This window comes from Ornithorhynchus anatinus, chromosome 20 (genome assembly GCF_004115215.2).
Source record: "Ornithorhynchus anatinus isolate Pmale09 chromosome 20, mOrnAna1.pri.v4, whole genome shotgun sequence".
NCBI classification, from domain to species: domain Eukaryota; kingdom Metazoa; phylum Chordata; class Mammalia; order Monotremata; family Ornithorhynchidae; genus Ornithorhynchus; species Ornithorhynchus anatinus.
In genome coordinates, this window is record NC_041747.1 from 29,458,560 (window position 1) to 29,477,542 (window position 18,983).

General features: G+C 63.1%; 2 protein-coding genes across 2 annotated transcripts in view; both read left to right on the forward strand.

Moving 5' to 3' along the window:
• GAB2 (GRB2 associated binding protein 2) overlaps nt 1-18,832 on the forward strand; it is a 29,315-nt gene extending 10,483 nt beyond the window's left edge. Inside the window, exons 2-8 of the mRNA XM_029047743.2 lie at nt 5,831-6,131; nt 12,724-12,988; nt 15,620-16,188; nt 16,741-16,841; nt 17,592-17,865; nt 18,289-18,379; nt 18,546-18,832. Of these exons, the coding sequence (XP_028903576.1) occupies nt 5,831-6,131; nt 12,724-12,988; nt 15,620-16,188; nt 16,741-16,841; nt 17,592-17,865; nt 18,289-18,379; nt 18,546-18,729 (1,785 nt within the window). The 3' untranslated portion in view covers nt 18,730-18,832. The remainder of the gene's footprint in view (nt 1-5,830; nt 6,132-12,723; nt 12,989-15,619; nt 16,189-16,740; nt 16,842-17,591; nt 17,866-18,288; nt 18,380-18,545) is intronic.
• A 29-nt stretch (nt 18,833-18,861) lies between these two features.
• Nucleotides 18,862-18,983, forward strand: part of ALG8 (ALG8 alpha-1,3-glucosyltransferase) — a 9,117-nt gene continuing 8,995 nt past the window's right edge. The window contains 1 exon segment of the mRNA XM_039915020.1: nt 18,862-18,877. Coding sequence (XP_039770954.1) covers nt 18,862-18,877 — 16 coding nt within the window.

Here is an 18,983-nt window from a genome sequence, read left to right on the forward strand (position 1 = left end):
AAGCTGCCTGACCGCTCTGGGCCTCAGTTTCCTCATCTGTAAAATGAGGACAGTAATCCCTGACCCTCCCTCCCTCCCAGGGATGTTGTGAGAATAAAGTGACGGCGCCCTACACATACCGGGTAGCATAATCACCATTATCATCTTATTACTGCCGTGATTACTACTATTATTTTATCACTGTTACGATCGCTGTCATTATTTGATTGTTGCCGGAATCGCTCTCATTATTTTATTATTGCTGTGATTATTATTATTATTATTATTACTACTACTTTATTATTGCCCCGATGATGCCGTCACTGTTACTTTCGCTGTTATTTTATCGATTCAGCCCTGGCTCCCCTGCCCCCGCACAACTCCGTATTTACAATCGTCGTACTTAATTATTATCTATAATGAGATTTCTGCAGCTGCCGAACTAAAACTCGAAATAAAGATGGAAACTGAAGCCAGACCAACTCAACGCCCGCCTCACCGGGCAGCCAGCCTCCAAGTCCCCCCGGGCCCTACCAATCCCCGTCGATACGGGTCTGTGCCCCTTTGGGACGATCCGGTATAATTCCTCAGATTTGTCGGTCCTTTTGATTTTTCCAAAGCCTTCTCCCCTCAGTCTTCTCTCCGAGCCCAAGCCCCACGCAAGGAGGTGGGAGCAGATCGAAGCGTCTGGCTTCAGTTTGGGAACATTTCCCGCTTTGCCTCCCCGCGCCCGCTTGTGCCGGGCAGCGGACAAACGGCAGTGGGGAAGATCGGCCTGACTCTCTGCCCGGACTGTGGACTGTGTGGGTTTGGCGGAGCAGGACCAGCGAGCCCCCAGCCAGCCACCTTTCACCCCCGTCCTCCCCCACAAGCACACACCCACATGCCCACCCCCATGGGGTGGGGGGTTGTCTGAGTTTGACAGGTCAGGACCAGCAAGCTCAGGGCTCTCTTCCCAGAGGCTGCCAGCAGGGAAGGCCAGTAGACCTCTCTCGGGGCCTCGGTTTCTCCACCTGGGAGACGCAAAGCCGGAGTAGACGTCGACTCGGGGAGCGGCTTGGTTTGGGTTTTCCCCTCTGGACTGTAAGCTCGTGTGGGCGGGGAACGTGCCTGTTATAGTGTACTCTCCTAAGCGCTTAGTATAGTGCTCTGCACACAGTAAGCGCTTAATAAATACTATTGACCGACTGACCGACCGTGGGCTCCGCTGTCCCCGGAGTCACAAGCCCTGACCTTGGCCACGGCAGTGTCCTAGGCGGTTGGGGGCCAGAGAACGGATGCAGTGTTCATCGGGTCCTTCCCCTCGAGGGGCTTCCAGTCTAACCGACCGCCCCGTCATAGTTGAGAGGCAGGAGAGATGCGAGCAAGACGCGGATGCGGAGAAATCACCAACCAACAGATGAAAATGTCCGTGGGTCAAGGCGGGGCAGGAGCCCGAAGAAAATGAAGGAGGCCGGACCAGGTTGATCTCCCTAGGTCCTTCCCGCCTCTGTGATCGTCCAACCGCCCCATCTCCTCCCGCCTCCTCCCCCCAGCCCCTCTTCCCTTCATCCCCTCCTCCACCATCCCCTCCATCACCTCCTCCTCTCCCTCCCCATCTCTCCCTGCCTCCCCCATTCCCTCTCCCCCGCCGCCCCCGAAATCCTTGACCCAAGAGGACCTCATACAGGGGTGCTGAAAGGGAGGCCATTTACACAGGTCGGCCTGGGGTTGTCTTCTAAGGCCGAGGGCAGCGTGTGGGTCATAAATAAATCAGCAGCCGCGTTAATAATACATGGGGTCGGGGAGGAGGGGTGTCCCCGCCCGAGACTGGTGTTCACAGATGGATCCTGGAGGCAGCTGGGTCAGCGCAAGCCAGGGAGCTGGGGAACGAGGCGGCTGAGGAACTGGGGAGGCAACTGGGATAAGGGCAGTGGTGGTGGACATTTATTGGCCCCCTGCTACCCTGACTTTCTCCTGAACACAGACCATTCAACACCCCTGTTGTCCCCTTTCCATCCCTGACTCTCCCCCAGTGACCCAGCCCAGTACAGTATTCTGTACGTGGTAGCCTGTAAGCTCCCTGAGGGCAGGGACTGTATCTACCACTGGACTCTCCTCAGCACCCAGTACAGGGCTCGGCACCCAGTAGGTGCTGAATCCGGGCCTTTGTTTGAACTGTAGCTCTCTAGGGGCTGTATTGCTAATAATAGTTAAGGAATTTGTTAAGCGCTTACTATGTGCCAAGCACCGTTCTAAGCGCAGGGGTAGATTCGAGGTTAATCAGGTGGTCCCACGCGGGGCTCACGGTCTTCGTTCCCATTTTACAGGGGGCGAGTGACCCAGCTCGAAAATGGCAGGTCTGCAAAGGGGGTCTGAGCCTGCGGTGGCAGCTCTGACCCTCACGCAGGTCGTTGGCGCTGGTCGGCCGACGTCCCCGGCCTGACGGGGCGCCCAGCTTCTTTTTCTTATGATATCTGTTAAGCGTTTACTATCAATCAATAGTATTTATTGAGCACTTACTATGTGCAGAGCACTGTATTAAGCACTTGGGAGAGTACAAGAGGTGGTAGACGATGTTCTAAGCACTGGGATAGAACCAAAGGATACAGTATCGATCCCCATCTTATCGATGTGGTAACTGAGGCATGGAAAAGTGAAGTGGATGGAGGTCACACGGCAGACAAGAGGATTAGAACCCAGCTCCTCCTGACTCCCAGGTCCGTGCTGTATCCTCCAGGTCACACCGCTTCGAACCACTCTGGCTTAAGGCTACTGCTTGAGCACTTCATCGTGGGCTAAACGCCGCTAAGCCCCGGGGTAGATACAAGATAATCAGGTCATATTCAGTCCTCGCTCCTCCACGGCACTCACCATCTCAGAGGGAAGGAGAGCGGGGATCTCAACCCCATTTTACAGAGGAGAAAACTGAGGCGCCAAGAGGTCCAGTGACTTGCCCCGGGTCCGCTAGGCTGTGGCGGTGAGGCCCGGGACAATCTCAGCTTGTGGCTCCGGGCAGTCACTAGCGTTTCAGGAGGATTCACGGTTTGTAGTATCACGGCAGGCTGATACCAAAAGGAGAAAAGACATTTCCCAGGAAATCTTGGAAAACAACACCCCTTTGTCCACCCACAGAGAAAACAGTTAAACCACTTCTGTGAAGCGGGGAGGGAGGAGGAAAGACAGAGAACAGAGGAGGAGGAGGAAGGAGGAGGAGGAGGGGGACGGGGTTGGGGGGCCGGGGAGAGATGCTCTTTATCTTATGCTCGATTTAGCTGAGCTCGCACACGTAGACATGCATGTTTTCACACACACGCGCGCGAAACCTCGGCTTCCAGGCAAAGAACTGCCACAGTCTAGAGGGGAAGACAGACGTTAAAATTCACGTGTGGCCATATGTTCTGTGGGTTGGGGTGGGGTGGATATCAAGCGCTCAAAGGGTCCGGATATAAGGGCAGAGAACGAGGCCCGAACACTGAATCCCCTGCACCCCAATAACAGTGAACACCCTCCCGTCATATTCCCTCCCCCTGCCCCCCCACCCTAGATGTGCACCAACGGCGTCGTCATTTTTTTTTGTTATTGGGCTTGGGAGTCAGAGGCCCCGGATTCTAATCCCGACTCCACCACATGCCTGCTGGTTGAGCTGGGCAAGTCGCTTCGCTCCTCTGTGCCTCCGCTTCCTCACCTGCAAAGTGGGCACGGGATTCTCCTTCCCACTCGGGCTGCGAGCCGCATGTGGGACGGGGACGGCGTCTGCTCTGACCGTATTGTGTCTGTTCCGGCACTCAGCGTAATTCTTGGCACCTACTAACCTCTTTTTTTTCCCCACTGGTACGTGTTAGGCACTTGCTCTGTGCCAGGTATTGTACTGAGCACTAGGGTATATACAAGATTGAGAGCTTGGCTAGAGTCCCTCTCCTACATGGGGCTCTAAGTCGGAGGAGGAGGATTTATTGCCCATTTTGCAGATAAAGTAATTGAGGCACAGAGAAGCGACTTGCCCAAGGTCACAAAGCAGGAACAGGGCAGAGCCCGGATTAGAACCCCGATCCTCGGACCCCCAGGCCCGTGCTCTTTCCACCAGGCCGTGCGGCTTCCCCTCTCCAATAACATTATCATTCTTGTCGTTCTTGCTGCCGTTATCATCGTTGATAATTCACCTAATGGCCCATGAAATCCCACGGGAGAGTTCGACAGGCAGGAGGGAATCAGTTGGAGAGACCTCCACCTCACCGCATTAGCATCTGTCATGAGAAAAGGGAGGAGTCAGGACCAGGGATCCGCCCAATGGAACAGAGCAGCCGTCCGGCAGGGGATGGGCTCTGTAATAATAATAATAATAATAATGTTGGTATTTGTTAAGCGTTTACTAGGTTGCATTCCATTTTACAGATCATCAATTATTTATTTTTCTGAACGTCTGTCTCCCCCTCTAGACTGTAAACTCACTGTGGGCAGGGAACCTGTCTCGCAACCCCTCTGTACAGTTCAGTACAGTTCTCTGAGATCTCTTAGTACAGTTCCCTGCTCACAGTAAGTGCTCAGTAAATGCCACTAAGGAAGATGATGATTCCAACCTCAGTCATTCAGTTGGAGGATCGGTGGCAGTTATCCGGGGCCTGACGACTAATCGCCGGTACTTGTTGGGCGCCTAGCCACCAACTACAGGTATTTGCTAGGCACCTATTGAGTGCTAGGTACCGTACTGAATGCTAGGGAGAGTCTAACAGAAGCGTATTTCCTGCCATCGAGTTCATTCTGGGCAGGGATCATGTGTACTCATTCTGCTAAATTCCCCCAAGCACTCAGTACAGTGCTCTGCATATAGTAAGTGCTCAGCGAAAATGCCATCGATCGATCAGAGAGCGGACAAGGAGGTCAAAAGCTACAAGGATGGGGCAGGTCGCGGCTTGACTCTGTCAGGGTGGGGGAGCTGAATAAGTAATCGAAAGTGGGATCGATGGCACGCTTCTACCTTGGCGCTCACCACGGAGCTGGGTTCATGGGACTTGGGGGCGAGGGGGAGCCCGTCAGGAAAGGCCTCCCGGAGGAGGTGGGATTTCGGGAGGCTTTGGGAGCGGGCAGGTTTGCAGGGGGAGGGAGTTCCAGATCGGGGGACCGGTGTGAGCGAGGATCCGGAGGTGGGCATCGCCGGGCACACCCCCATCCAGCGGGCCGTCCCCCTCCGATGACCTCCCGCCTCGTGCCCGGGCCTGGGAGCAGCGGGCTCGACACCCCCCCCCCCCCCCCCCCCGCCGCCGGCCTCGAGGCCGCGGCCTCTCCCTCCTGCGTTTCGTTGAGGGGGACCATGCGGGGAGGGGAGGAGGGCCGAGTCCCGCCGCAACCCCGAGCAGGTGCTGCGGTCGGAGCCCCCCACCGGGCTGTCGGGTTCCCCGGCTCTCGACGGGCTCTCGGCGCTCAGCAGCTGCGCTGCCCCTTCTTGTGGGCTAAAGCGGGGACGGGGGTTGGGGTAGAGTCAACTGTCATCTGGCGGGGGCGGGAGGCCCAGGGTGGGGGACGGGGGGCCGGAGATGCAGGGGCAGGGGGCTGGGAGCGGGCCAGGCCAGGAAGAAGCTCATTGATCTAGGACCCCGCTACGCCCAGTGGCCCCTGGTGAGGGAGGGGCGGGAGAGGGGGTTCGCCGGTCAACAAGTAGCCCTCCGTCACCACGGTCTCCTCCCCTCCACCGTCAACGGTGTTGACCGAGCACTTGCCGTGGCAGGGCACTAAACGCTCGGACGAGTGCGGTGGAGTTCGAAGAAACGGTCTCCGACCCCCAGGCCCCCGGTGGGAGGAACGGGTGGACTCACAGGGCCTCCTCGGCTCCAGAACTCACGGGGCGTCTCCCCTCTTCCCTCTCCCCCGGCAGGCGTGGAAGAAGCGCTGGTTCGTGCTGCGGAGCGGGCGGATGAGCGGGGACCCCGACGTGCTGGAGTACTACAAGAATGACCGGTCCAAGAGACCCCTGCGCGTCATCAACCTGAGCCTGTGCGAGCAGGTGGACGCCGGCCTGGCCTTCAGCAAGAAGGAGCTGCAGGACAGCTTCGTGTTCGACCTCAAGACCGGCGAGCGCACCTTCTACCTGGTGGCCGAGACGGAGGAGGAGATGAGCCAGTGGGTGCAGAGCATCTGCCAGATCTGCGGCTTCAACCAGGCCGAGGAGAACGCGGGTACCGGGGGCCGGGCCGGGCCGAGAGCGTGAGCACCAGGGCGCACGTCCCGGGCTCCCGCCACGCGTGCGGACGGGCGCGCCGCACAGGTGGCCGAGGAGCCGGGAGGTGGGAGGGAGGGGAAGGCGTTTTAGGGGGTCGTTGGACCAGGCCGGAGCCCCGCCGGCGGCCGCCTGTTTTTCAGGACGCCCGCCCGTCCCGTGGCACGCCCCACCTGCCCTGGAGTCTCACGCCGTCCCCAACCCCCGTTGGCCGCTGTGGTGAGGGGGAAGGCCAGAGGGGCAGGGGCGACCCCGGGAATGCGGTGACCGGGCCGGACAGACGGGGAGCAGGCTGAGACTCCTGGAGGAAAGCGGGTCCTCGGTGGGCGGGAGCAGCGGGCGAGGGGGTTCGGAGCTGAGGCCGCCTGCCACTCCGTGCCCAAGGGGGCACCGGCCAGGCCCGGGGAGTCCATCTGCTCTCTCCTTGCATGGGGCTGACTTTGGATCTCTGCCCACCCGCCTCCCACCGGCAGCTAGCCCCTCTGCCCCCAACCATCGGCCAGCCCCTCTGCCCGCCCCGGCGACCGGCCCCTCCGGCCCTCACCGCTGGCCAGCCCCTCAGCCCCTCTCCCCGTGCCTTCGGGCCGGGAGCCGGTGACCGTGGCCACCGGGCCCGGGGGAGGACGAGGTCCCTGACCGTCAGCAAGCGGACGTAGGCGGCCCCTCTCCACGGCCAGCTCCCCGAAGAGCGGCCCCTCACCCTCACCGGCCCCCCGCCTCCCCCTCCCCGGGCAGAGGTGCTGGCAGCCCGCAGCGGCGGGGGAGGGCCCGGGGCCGGGGGCCGGCGCGGGGCTCGGAAGCGCGGGACAATAGGTCCGCTGTTTGCCCGGCCGTGTTTCCACTGCGGGGTCAAGGCAGGGCGGGACCGAACTCTGTGTGCTTGCGCTGTCTTGTCCAGTGCCGTCTCCCAGCCTCCTTTTTTTCCCTCAGCCTCCCTCGGGGAGCGAATCGAGCCCCGGAGGCCGACGGGCGGGGGTCTCCGGAGGCCGGGGGTGGAGATGGGCAGCCTCAGCCCCGGGGACCCGGGACCCTGCCTCGCCGCCTTCACAGTGGACCCGGGAGAGTAGACCGCTAGGCCGGTGGAGGCCAACGGGCAGAGTTAGGGCACTGAGGGTGAAGGCGGGGGGGGGGGGGGGGAGAGGGCACCCCAAAACGACGCTAGAGTCAGAAGTTAAATTAGGAAGCGTCGAGGTGGTTGCCTAGTGTATTCAGTGCATTCGGACGTTTACTGGGTGCTCGCTGTGTGCAGAGTAATCGACTAAGCACTTGGGAGAGGTGATAGACATGATCCTGGGCCTTAGGGAACTTGCAGACTAAAGAACGAGTAAATATCGGGAACGCAGGGACACCACTGGGACAGAAAAGCAGCATGGCCTAGTGGATAGACCATGGGCCCAGAAGTCAGAAGGACCTGGGTTCTTATCCTGGCTCTGTCATGTGTCTGCAGTATGACCTTGGGCAAGTCACTTCACTTTTCTGTAGCTCAGGTACCCCATCTGTAAAGTGGAAATTCAGACCGTGAGCCCCACGTAGGCGCTGAGAACAGTGCTCGGCACATAGTAAGCGCTTAACAAATACATTATTATGTAGGACGTGGACTACGTCCAACCTGAGTAACTCATATCTACTCCGGGGCTCAGTACAGGCCCCCGGCACGTTGATAGCGTTTAATACCAAAACGAAACAAACACAGGCCAATGGCAGTGAGGAAAGGCACGGATAATCGAAATCCCCAGTTAATCCAAAGGCTTTGTTCTCCATCCTGAAGTTCATTCCCGGCCCCTCCCCAAACTTTCCACCCGAGCTGCTCCCGGAGGGCAGAAATGACGGGGTTTGAGTTCTGCTCCCTCTCCACCCTCTGGAGAAAGAAGTAAAGTTGCAAAGCCACCAAGGGCCTGCAAATGAAAAGTGGGGGCCGGGGGGGAACACACAGACTGGATAATCAAACGTTGGGTTGATTTTTGAAGTGGTCGGGCGGGAAGTAGTCAATATTTTTGTTTGCCTTGGGGGCGTTTTTTGGTTGGTTTTTTTAATGGCATTTATTAAGCGCTTACTCTGAGCCAGGCTCCGTACTGAGTGCTGTGATAGATACCAAATAATCGATATGAACTCAGTCTACGTCCCTCGGGGGCCCCAGCTTTAATCCCCATTTTGTGGATGAGATACCTAAGGCACAGTGACATTCAGTGATTTGCCCGAGCCCGCACGGCAGACAAGAGGAGGAGCCGGGATTGGAACCCGGGTCCTCTGCCTCCCAGGCCCGTGCCCCTCCGGCTGGGCCGTGCCGCTTCTCTTCCCCTTTAATCGATCCAGAGGCGGGTTGGATATCGCCATCCTTGAAGAAGGCACCCGGCTACTCGGAGCTGTGAAATCTCTCCTCTTTTCCTCTGTCTCCTCCTCCGCCTCCTCCTTCCCCTCCGGACCCCTGGGAGAAATTCCATGTCCGTCACATGACCGAGATCCAGCTGGGGAGCGCGATTTGGGGCCTTCCGTCTCGTTTCCCTCCGCCCCGGGCCTCCCCCCTGAGGTTCCGGGGAGCGTCCTGCCTGTTCCCTGGAGATCCTGACTCCCCAGTCGGGGTCCCGCCCCTCTGACACCTTCCAACACCCCACTTTCTGCGCCACACTGGCCAGGAAAAGGGTCCGGGGGAGATGGGCCAGATCGTTCCTGCCCGTCCCCGAGGCCTCCTGGGTGCGGATCCCCGTTCCCGGGGAACTGCTCGGTGCAGAGCGCTGTACTGGCCGCCTTCTGTGTGCACAGCTCCGTACTGGTATGTGTGTGAGTTGGACTGCGCATTTGCCCGCCTTGGAGAACCTCCGCCCGGGCTCTGCCCGGCTTCGGCCCAGTCCCCGCCTGGTCTTGGCCCCGTGTTGCTCAGTCCGGGTGCCGGGCCTGGCTCGTGCCCCATCACCTCGCGCTCAGCCGGTAGCCCCAGGCTGGCCAGGGGCACATCCTTGCACCACCACCCCCCCCCCCCCCGGCCGGGCCAAGGTTGGCTCGCCTCCTGAGAACAGGCTCATGGGCACCACGGGATGGGGAGAGGACAGAGGACGGGCAGCTCCGCCGCTGGTGGGGGCCATGGCAGGGGCCGGGCCGAGCAGGGACTCGGTCCCGGGAGCTCATCCCCTCCGCCCCGAGCATTCCCCTCCCCCCCCGCCCCCGGATCCTCCCTCTCCCTCCCTCTGTCCCCCGCTTTGTCCTTCACAGAATCGATTTCCGCTAAAAGTCTCCCGGCGACACGCGGGCTCGGGACGATCCGTCTCCTCTGCCAACGCAGCGCCCTCAGCTCTCACCCTCCGCCCCCCTACTGGGCCAGGGCTCTCGGCCTTCTGTCTGCCCCCGATCCTCCCCGTCCCGTCCCGGCCCGCCCCTGTCCGTCCCCGGGCTCGCACTCACGGCCTGTTGGGGGAAGCGTTGATCTGGGCGCTCGGACGGTCGGGCAGTTGCCACCGCCCGCTCCTCCGCGCAGTCACGGGCCCCGGGTTCCCTGTGCCCCCCACGCACCCACCACCCCCATGCCCGCCTCCAGAGCACCTTCTTCAAGTCTCTGGTGGAGGCAGCTGCTGCCGGGGAAGAGGAATGACAATCTCCCCTTTTCCTCCACGGGCCCGGGGCTTCGCCAGCCTGGGCCTCAGTTCCACGCCCCCGGGAAGAGGCGCCAAACCGTTGGAAAGGCCTTGTCCCATCCTCGCCTCACTCCGGACCGGGGTCGGGCCGGGGTCGAGGGGGGAGGGACAAGGCGGTCAGCCCAGCAGACGAGCTCCCATGCTCTGAGGTAGCGGCCGTGGCCCCCGGAGGAGGAGGAGGAGACCGGTTGGGACCAGAGCCCGGAACAGAAGTCGTGCGGGCTCCAGGGGGATCCGAAGGCTGGGACGTCCAGTCGGGACAGGGGCCCGGATGCCCATTCCGGGCCCCTCCGGTCAATTCGCTGGGCATTTATTGTGTGCAGAGCACTCTACTAAGCACTTGGAAGTGACGGTAGACTCGATCCCCGCCCTCAAGGAGCTTACAGCCTAGTGGCGGAGCCTCCAGCTAGGCCTGGCCTCTACTCTCGGCTCAGCTAGGGCCCGCGGTGGGCCACCGATCAATCAGTCGCGTTCCCTGCCCACGGTGAGCTCACAGACAAGGGAGAGAAACGGAGGGGAATTCGAATCAGTGACGGATTTGTACATAAGCGCCAAGGGAGGGGTGAATAAAGGGTGCAAATTCAAACGCAGGCACGATGCAGAAGGGAGTGGGAGAACAGGAAATGAGGCCTCGGTCGGGGAAGGCCTCTTGGAGATGTGCTTTTAATAAGATTTTGAGAGCGGGGAGAGCGATCGTCCGTTGGATGCGGAGAGGAAGGGCTTTCCGGGACGGAGGCGGGACGGAGGCCAGGGGTCGGCGGTGGGATAGACAAGATGGAGCGTATGGGCTGGGCGGTGGTAGGAGATCAAGGAGGTAAGGTAGGAGGGGGCAAGTTGACGGAGGCCTCGGGCGGGGTAGTCTCACGGTCGGAGCACGGAACTGGACGCCGGAGGATCCAGATCCGAGGCCGGCTCGGCTACCGACCGGCCGCGTGTCCTCGGGCAAGTCGTCGCGCGTCTCTGGGCCTCCGCCTCCCGCGGGTAAAGTGGAGGTGAAGGTCCCCGCCTCTCTTTGGCCCCCAGGGTGAGGTCGGCGTTGTCGCCGCTGGGAAATATAGGGCCCGCGCAGCCTAATCCCAACTGTGCGCTTTGTCGCTGTGTGCCGAGCGCCGTGCTAAGCCAGTAACGCCGTCGGACCCAGTCGCCGTCCCCCCCCCCGGGGTTTCCAGTCCTTGCGCTGGAGACTCGCAGCGCTCGAACCGTAGCCAGCGTCTCCCGCTGAGCCCCCCGGGGTCCGTGAGGTCGGCGGGGGCCGCTCCTCCCGGCCCTGGGCTGCGGCCGGACGGCGTCCCCCGCCCAACCCAGCGGTCCAGCGCGGGTCCCCCACCCCCACCCCCGACCGCTCCCGGGGCCCGCGGAGATGCCCGGGGAGGACCGAACCCCTTCCCGCCGAGGATCGTCTTTTCCACCAAGTTGGCCTTGGCTGCCAAGGATGGGGGGGCGGGGGCTCGGCCAGGTGACGTCAGGACTCTCTCCTTCCAGAAAATGCGAGTGATGGCTCTGGTGTGGGGGGAAGGGCGGGGGGGACGGACACAGGCCGGGCCGACTTTCCAAATGTGATTGTGTAAGGGGACAGGAATGATGCTGAGGGAGGGAGGGAAGGGATACACCCTTAAGGAAAAACTCGCGGACTGGGCTGACCTTCCCGGTGTTCCCGGCCTTATCTCCAGTCTAGACGAGGAGCCTGAGCCCCGCCCTGCTCTGCCCCCACCCGCCCCAGCCCGCCGGGTGACCCCGGGCACCCCCTCCCCCGGGCCCCGGCCTGGCGCGCGTGGAGCCGGACTCCTCGGGCCGGAGCCGAGCGGCCCCCGGTCCGCTGCGGAGATGGCAGGCCCCGGGAGCGAGGGAGGGGCTGAGTCGGAGGTGGAGGCGGTAGCCGTGCCCCGGGCACACACCCCGACCGGCGGGCCGACCCAGCGTGAGCCCTGTGTGGGACGGGGACCGGGCCAACCTGGTGGTCCTCTATCCATCCCAGGGCTCAGTACGGCGCCCAGCACAAAGTAAGCATTTAACAGATACCATTTTTAAAAAGACACACAGACTCCCCCACGTGTCCCTGGTGTGCCTTGAGCAATCTAGGACCAGATGCAAAGGGCAGAATCCCAGAAATCGTGACCGTCCTGGCCATTTCAAGACGTCCGGTCGCGGTGGCCAGGACGGCACTACTCCCGGCTCCGCGGGGGCCGAGCGGCTGATCGACGGCCGGGGACCCGCTCCGTCGATCGGTACAGCGGCGTAGTATCTGTTGAGCGCCCACTCTGTGCGGGGGGCCGCCCCAGCCACTGGCTGAACTGGGTGCTCTCCCCGGCATCTGCCGGGTGCCGAGCTCTGTACTGGGAACCTGCTGTGAGTGTGGTTTCGTGTGCTCCGGCTCTGGGCAGGGTGCTGCGCTGAGCGCCTCCTGGATGCCTCCTGTTCGCAGGGTGCTGTGCTGGGTGCCCGCTGTCTGAAGGATACTGTGCCGGACCCCGAATTTGTGCGTGGTGCTGACTCAGCTGGACCTCATCCACTCACTGAGCCCGCTGAGGGCCTCAGGAGGCAGGAAGCTCGGGGTTCAGGCGATAATAATAATAATAAATGCTATTTATTTAGCGCCTACTGTGTGCCAGGCACTACTCGGAGTGCCGGGACACATACAAGATAATCGGGTCGGACCCAGTCCCCGTCCCACACGGGGATCACGGTCTTGAGCTCCATTTTACCGCCGAGGGAACCGAGGCGTGAAGCGACTCGCCCGAGGTCACGCGGCGGACAAGTGGCAGAGCTGGGATTAGAACCCGGGCCCTCCTGACTCCCGGACCCGGGTTCTCTCCCCTCGGCCGCGCTCTTCGTCCGGGGCCGAGGTGCCCGTGCAGGTTGGGGAGAGGAGGAGGTTGTGGAGCGACATTTTCCCTAAGCCGGCCGCCCGTCTCTGCCCCCTCGCAGATGCCCCGTGGAACGCCCGCGCCGGGCCTCGACCCTCCCCGGCCCCGGCGGCCGCCGAGCCCGGCGGCGCGGCCTCCCCTCAGCCTCCAGTCCTGCTCCCCGAGCGCAAATCTTCGGCCCCGGCCGCCCACTCCAGCCAGCCCGCGCTCTTCACCTTCGACGCCGCCCCCGGCCGGGCCCAGGCCCAGGCCCCTCTGTCCACCAGCGCCCCCCAGGACTACCTCTTCCTGCACCAGTGCGTCAGCCGGCGCGCCGAGAACACCAGGTACGGGACCCCGGGGCGCGGCGGGCCGGGCCTGGGGCGGACCGGCGAGGGGGCAGGCGGGCGAGATGAGGGAACTGAGGCGGAGAGAGGTTAAGTGACTTGCCCAAGGTGGAGCTGAGGCCCCGGTTGTGGTGGTGCTTGGGTTCTTCTTTTCCCCTCCGGCATCACTGTCACCGTAGAGGGTGTCTCCCGTAGACACAGCAAGGTTCAAACAGCTACCGGACACCTAAGGATCCCTCTCCCCCGTCATTACGTACATGCGTACTTACGGTGCAGTGGAAAGAGCCCGGGCTTGGGAGTCGGGAGGTCATGGGTTCTAATCCCGGCTCCGCCACCTGTCTGCTGTGTGACCTCGGGCAAGTCACTTCACTTCCCTGGGTCTCAATTCCCTCATCTGTAAAATGGGGATGAGAGCTGTGAGCCCCACGCGGGACAAGCTAATACCCTCGTATCTCCCCCGGCGCCTTAGTACAGTGCCTGGCACAAAGTGAGTGCCTAACAGACACCATTATTAGTTTATCCTCTGGGCCTCCGTTCCCTCAACCGTAAAACGGGGATTGAGACTGTGAGCCCCACGTGGGACGGGAAGAGTCCGCTCCAGCGCTTATCTGAATGTTATTCTCTGGGCCTCCGTTCCCTCATCCGTAAAATGGGGATAGAGCCCGTGAGCCCCACGTGGGACGGGAAGAGCCCACCCCAGCGCTTCGTACAGTGCTCGGTACACAGTGAGCGCTTAACGAATACCATTATTATTATTATTATTCTCTGGGCCTCCGTTCCCTCATCCGTAAAATGGGGATGATGTTGGTATTTGTTAAGCGCTTACTATGTGCGGATCACCGTTCTAAGCGCTGGGGGAGATACAGGGTCATCAGGCGGTCCCAAGTGAGGTTCACAGTCTTCATCCCCACTTCACAGATGAGGTCACTGAGGCACCGGGAAGGGAAGTGACTTGCCCACAGTCACACAGCGGACAGGTGGCAGAGCCGGGATAGAGACAGTGAGCCGCACGTGGGATGGGAAGAGCCCGACCCAGCGCTTCATACGGTGCTTGCTACATAGTGAGCGCTTAGCGGATACCGTTATTATTGTTATTGTTATTATTCTCTGGGCCTCCGTTCCCTCATCCGTAAAATGGGGATTGAGACCGTGAGCCCCAAGTGGGACGGGAAGAGCCCACCCCAGCGTTTAGTACGGTGCCTGGCACATACTGAGCGCTTAACAAATACCATCATTATTATTTTTCTCTGGGCCTCCGTTCCCTCATCCGTAAAATGGGGATTGAGACCGTGAGCCCCCACGTGGGACGGGAAGAGTCCACCCCAGCGCTTCGTACAGTGCCTGGCACGTGGTGAGCGCTTAACAGATACCATCATTAGCATTACTCCCTGGGCCTCCGTTCCCTCCTCCGTTAAATGGGGACAGAGCCTGGGAGCCTCAAGTGGGACGGGAAGAGTCCACCCCGGCGCTCCGTCCGGTGCCCGGCACACAGTGAGGCCTTTGCATTCATTCATTCAGTAGTATTTATTGTTAAGTAGTTATTGTTGAGGGCTTAACAAATGCCACAATGATGACGATTATGACCTAACACCACAATTATTATGATGATGATTATTTAACACCACAATTATGAGCGCAAAGAGAGCTGCGCATGCGCACACAGAGGGCCCCCCCCCCCGGCTCAAATCTTGCTTCCTGGCGCCGCCTCGTGGCCACGTCTGGGAAGGGCAGGAGGCAAATGAGCGGTCGTGGGTGACCCCCGTTGTCCCCCCTCGTCCGGCCAGGGGACACGGGGAGGGGGCCACAACGCGGGGAGGGTCTCCGAATGGGAGCACGGAGGGTGGACGGCAGGGTCCGCACCCTGGGGTTCCGCTTCCCCGGAGGAGAGAGCCTCTTCGGAAATCCCTGTCCCCGAAAATCCACTTCCAGTTGGCCCAGCCGGGGATGCTCGTGATGCTGGCATCTCTTAAGCGCATCCTAGGGGCCAAGCGCTGTTCTGAGCGCTGGATGGAGGGGAGACAGTCGGGGGGGGGGGGTCGGATGAGCCGTGGAGGGTCGGCGGGGGAGAGTCGGGGATGGAGAGGGGAGGGCCGAGGGGTGGATGGTCCATGCTGGGTCAGTGGGGGAGAGTCGGCGATGATAACGGTGGCATCTGTTAAGCGCTTACTATGTGCCAAGCACCGTTCTAAGCTCTGGAGTAGATACGGGGTGATCAGGTTGTCCCACGCGGGGCTCACGGTCTTAGTCCCCACTTTACGGATGAGGGAACCGAGGCCCAGAGAAGTGAAGTGACTTGCCCAAAGCCACACAGCTGACGAGCGGCGGAGCCGGGATTAGAACCCATGACCTCTGACTCCCCAGCCCAGGCTGTCTGGGGGAGGTTCGGGGGGGGCGGGTCCTGGGTCAGCGGGGGAGAGTCAGGGGGGTCGGGTGATCTGTCCCTTCGCTCCCAGCATCCTGGACCCCCGGGAGAGTCCCGGGTTGGAGGGGTGTGGGGTTTGATCCGAGGGCCCGTCACCTCTGGGGAGCGGCGAGAGAACGTCTCCTTACCTCTGAGCCACCGAGAAGCCACAGAGAGGCTAACGGCGAGTGGGCCGGGGGGGAACGACCCCCTCCCTTGCCGCCTTCTAGGAGCGCCAGCTTCTCTCAGGGCACCAGGTCTTCGTTCTTCCCGCGGAGCGACGGCGCCGGGCAGAAGCCGGCCCAGGGCAACGGCCACTGCGTGAACGGGGCGGGGGGACCAGTCCACGGCTTCTACAGCTTGCCCAAGCCCAGCCGGCACCACTCCGACCTCCGGGATGGGCCCTGCAACCTCCCCAGGAGCCCGGGCTCCTCCTCCGGGCCCCCGGCTGGCCTCGCGGGCCCCGAACCCGACCCGGAGGAGGGGTCCGGCCTCCAGGCCTCCGGCCTCGCCTTAGGCCGCGAGCTCGGGGACCTGTCTCTGGACTCCTCGGAAGGCCCCGCCGCCCCGCTCTCCACCTACCAGATTCCCAGAACTTACGCCCTCGACAAGAACCACAACGCTCTGGGGGTCGACCCCCCTCCGCGGCCCCCCAAACCGGGGCAGACGGAGTCGCCCCGGCGGGGCAGCCCCCAGCAGCGGCCCCAGAACGGCGAGGGCGGCCGGGCGGTCTCGGCGGCCACCACCATCCCCCGGCGGAACACTCTGCCGGCGGTGGACAACAGCCGGCTGCACCGAGGTGAGGGGCGTTGGTCACGGGGCGGGAGGCGGCGTGGGGTAGGGGGGAGCGGAGGGCGCTGGGCCATCCGTGCCGCCCCGAAGGCCGCCCCGGGTCACGGATAATTGGAACCCGCGGATGATCCAAACTCGGCTGGACCTCCTGGCCCCGGGCGGGCCGAGGAGGTCACTCCGATCCCGCGGCTCGGGCACGCGGGGTGGCGTGGCGGTCCTCGGCCCGACCCCCGAGAGATCCCATCTCCCCAGAGGAGGCTCCGCTGTGCCTCGGGCGGCAGCCGGACTGCGTCGTCCCGAGGCCTCCGGGCAGTCGGAACGGGCCCTGCCCTCCAACCCCTCAGCTCGGGGACAGTCCCGGGTCGGCGGGACTCAATCCCGGGGTGGCGGGCCTACTCCTTCGCCACGCCCGTCCCCTCCCCGACGTGGGGCTAGCTGTTCTCCGGGCGTCAGGGCGGAGCGGGGGAGCCGGCCCCCCACATCGCCCCCATGCCAGGAGCGCGGGGAGCCACCGCTCCGAGGCAGCTGATGCCCTCGGCCTCTTCCTGCCCCCTTCCAGCCTCCTCCTGTGAGATGTGCGAATACCCCCAACCCAGCCCCGGGAGTGGTAGCGTGGGCCGCTCGGTCGAGTCGGTGAACGACGGCTTCGGCTCCTACCTGGTGAGCGGCGGGTCTCCCCCACGTCCCGTCCCCTCCCGCCCCTCCCACTCCCCCCACCTGGGAGAAACCAACCCCCGGACAGTGCACTGTGCACAGATGGGGCCGGGGGACCCCCGGGGGGACAGTCGGACGGCCCCCGCCCGGCGGGCCGGGCAGAATCCCAGAGACCGACTTTCTTGGGGGTGGACGTGTCGGGAGTATGGCTAGGGTCGGAATCGGAGGGCGCAGCTCCTCGCCCTCCTGTGGATAGGAGCCCCCCAATTACCCGTGGGATTCGGTGACAGGGCGGCTAGGTGGGTTGGATGGAACAGATGATGGAGGGTGATGGCAGGTTACGGGCTTGTGACACAGGGAGGAGAGTGCGGGTGTCTACGGTGAAGAGAAAGTCAGGGTGAGGACGGGGTTTGGAGTCGAAGCTGTGGGAGTGAGTTCCCCGAGGAATAGAAGAAAATAGAGAATAGAAGGGGACCCGGAACTGAGCCTCGACTCGGGCGGGGGGGGCGGGGGGGACTGTGGGTTCCTGACTCGGAAGGGGATGCTGGGGGTCATTCCATCCATCCCCCTGCCGTCCAGCCACCCAGACGGTGATTCTGCCCCGCACACACATGCGCGCACGGACACACGCACAACTACGCGTATCCGTGAGCGCCCTCCCCGCCCCGCTCCGACACTCGTGGAGTCTCATCCCTATCCCTCGCGCTGCGGCGGAGGCTCAGTTGCCCCTGCGCTGACTCCCAGTCCGTCCCGCAGCGAGCCAAAGCGGTGCTGGGCCGCTCGGACAGCGGCGCCTCGGATGACAACTACGTCCCCATGAACCCCGGCTCGGCCTCGCTGCTCCAGGCGGACAGGGGGACCGAGAGCCCCCAGGGCCTCTACATCCCCATGAGCCCGGGCCCACACCGCCTGGACCTCCTGGGCTTCTCGGGCAACAGGGGCAGTCCCAGGGCGCAGAGCCAGCGGCCCGGCCGGGGGGGCGAGGTCCAGCCGCCCCCCGTCAACCGCAACCTCAAACCGGACCGCAAAGGTGAGGGTGCCCGGTGGGAGACGGGTGGAGGGCCGGGACCGCGGGGGTCTCGCCGAGCAGACGGGGCGCGGACGGACGCAGCCGTGGGGAGCGGATTCTGGGCCCGCCTCCTCCCTGCCGAGACCCCGGCCCTTCCGCCTTGTCCCCGGAGCCTCCCGGTTCCTCCCCAGATTTCCCAGTCCTTCCCCCGATCTCCCAGTCCGACCCCCTGGGCCTCCCGGCCCGTTCCCGGGGCCTCCCCCCTCCGTCCTCCGGGCTTCCGGGCCACCCCTGGGCCTCCCGGCCCATCCTCGGACAGAAGCTTCCATCTCCCTGACCGCCGCGGACGCCCCGGGGCCTCCGCCGCCCGGTCCTTCCGGGGCAGCCCCGGATGGAGGGCGGGGAAGACCATCCCCAACTGACCCAGCGCCCTGTCCGCTCCAGCCAAGCCCACCCCCCTGGACCTCAGGAACAACGCCATCATCGACGAGCTGCCCTTCAAGTCCCCGGTGACCAGGTCCTGGTCCAGGCCAACGTGAGTGTCTCGGGGGAGCGCGGGGGCCTCGGGGAGCAGTTGCCCGGCACGGCGGTCCGCAGGAGGGCCGGTGGTGGCCATGGCCGGCGTAGGGCACCCTACGGCTGAGGACGGAGGGCTCACCCCCCTCTCCCACCCACCCCCGCCCCGTCGCCCTCTATTCCAGCCAAACCTTCACCTGGGGCTGCTCCCAGGCCCGCCGGCCGGTCTCCAGCCAGAGCGTCACCAGCACGGACTCCGGGGACAGCGAGGAGAACTACGTTCCCATGGTGAGCCCCCCGCCCCCCGGCCCGCCCCCCGATCGATCAGTCCGCGATCGAGCACGTAGCGCGTGCAGAGCACTGTACTAAGCGCTCGGGAGAGCGAGGTATAACAGAGCTGGAAGATGCAATGCCCTCTCACGGGCCCTCCGCGATCTAGAGGACGAGCTTCCGCCAGCGACAGATAAGGGACGGGGAGTGGGCCAAACGCGGGGCGGTGGGATGGGGGAGGCCCGGGGTTGGGGCCTGAGATTCCTACTCCCCTCTGCTCCACGGCCGCGCCCAGCGGCCCAGCAGAGGGTCGGCGCGGGCCCGCCGACCCCAGCCCCGGGAGCGCGAGGAGG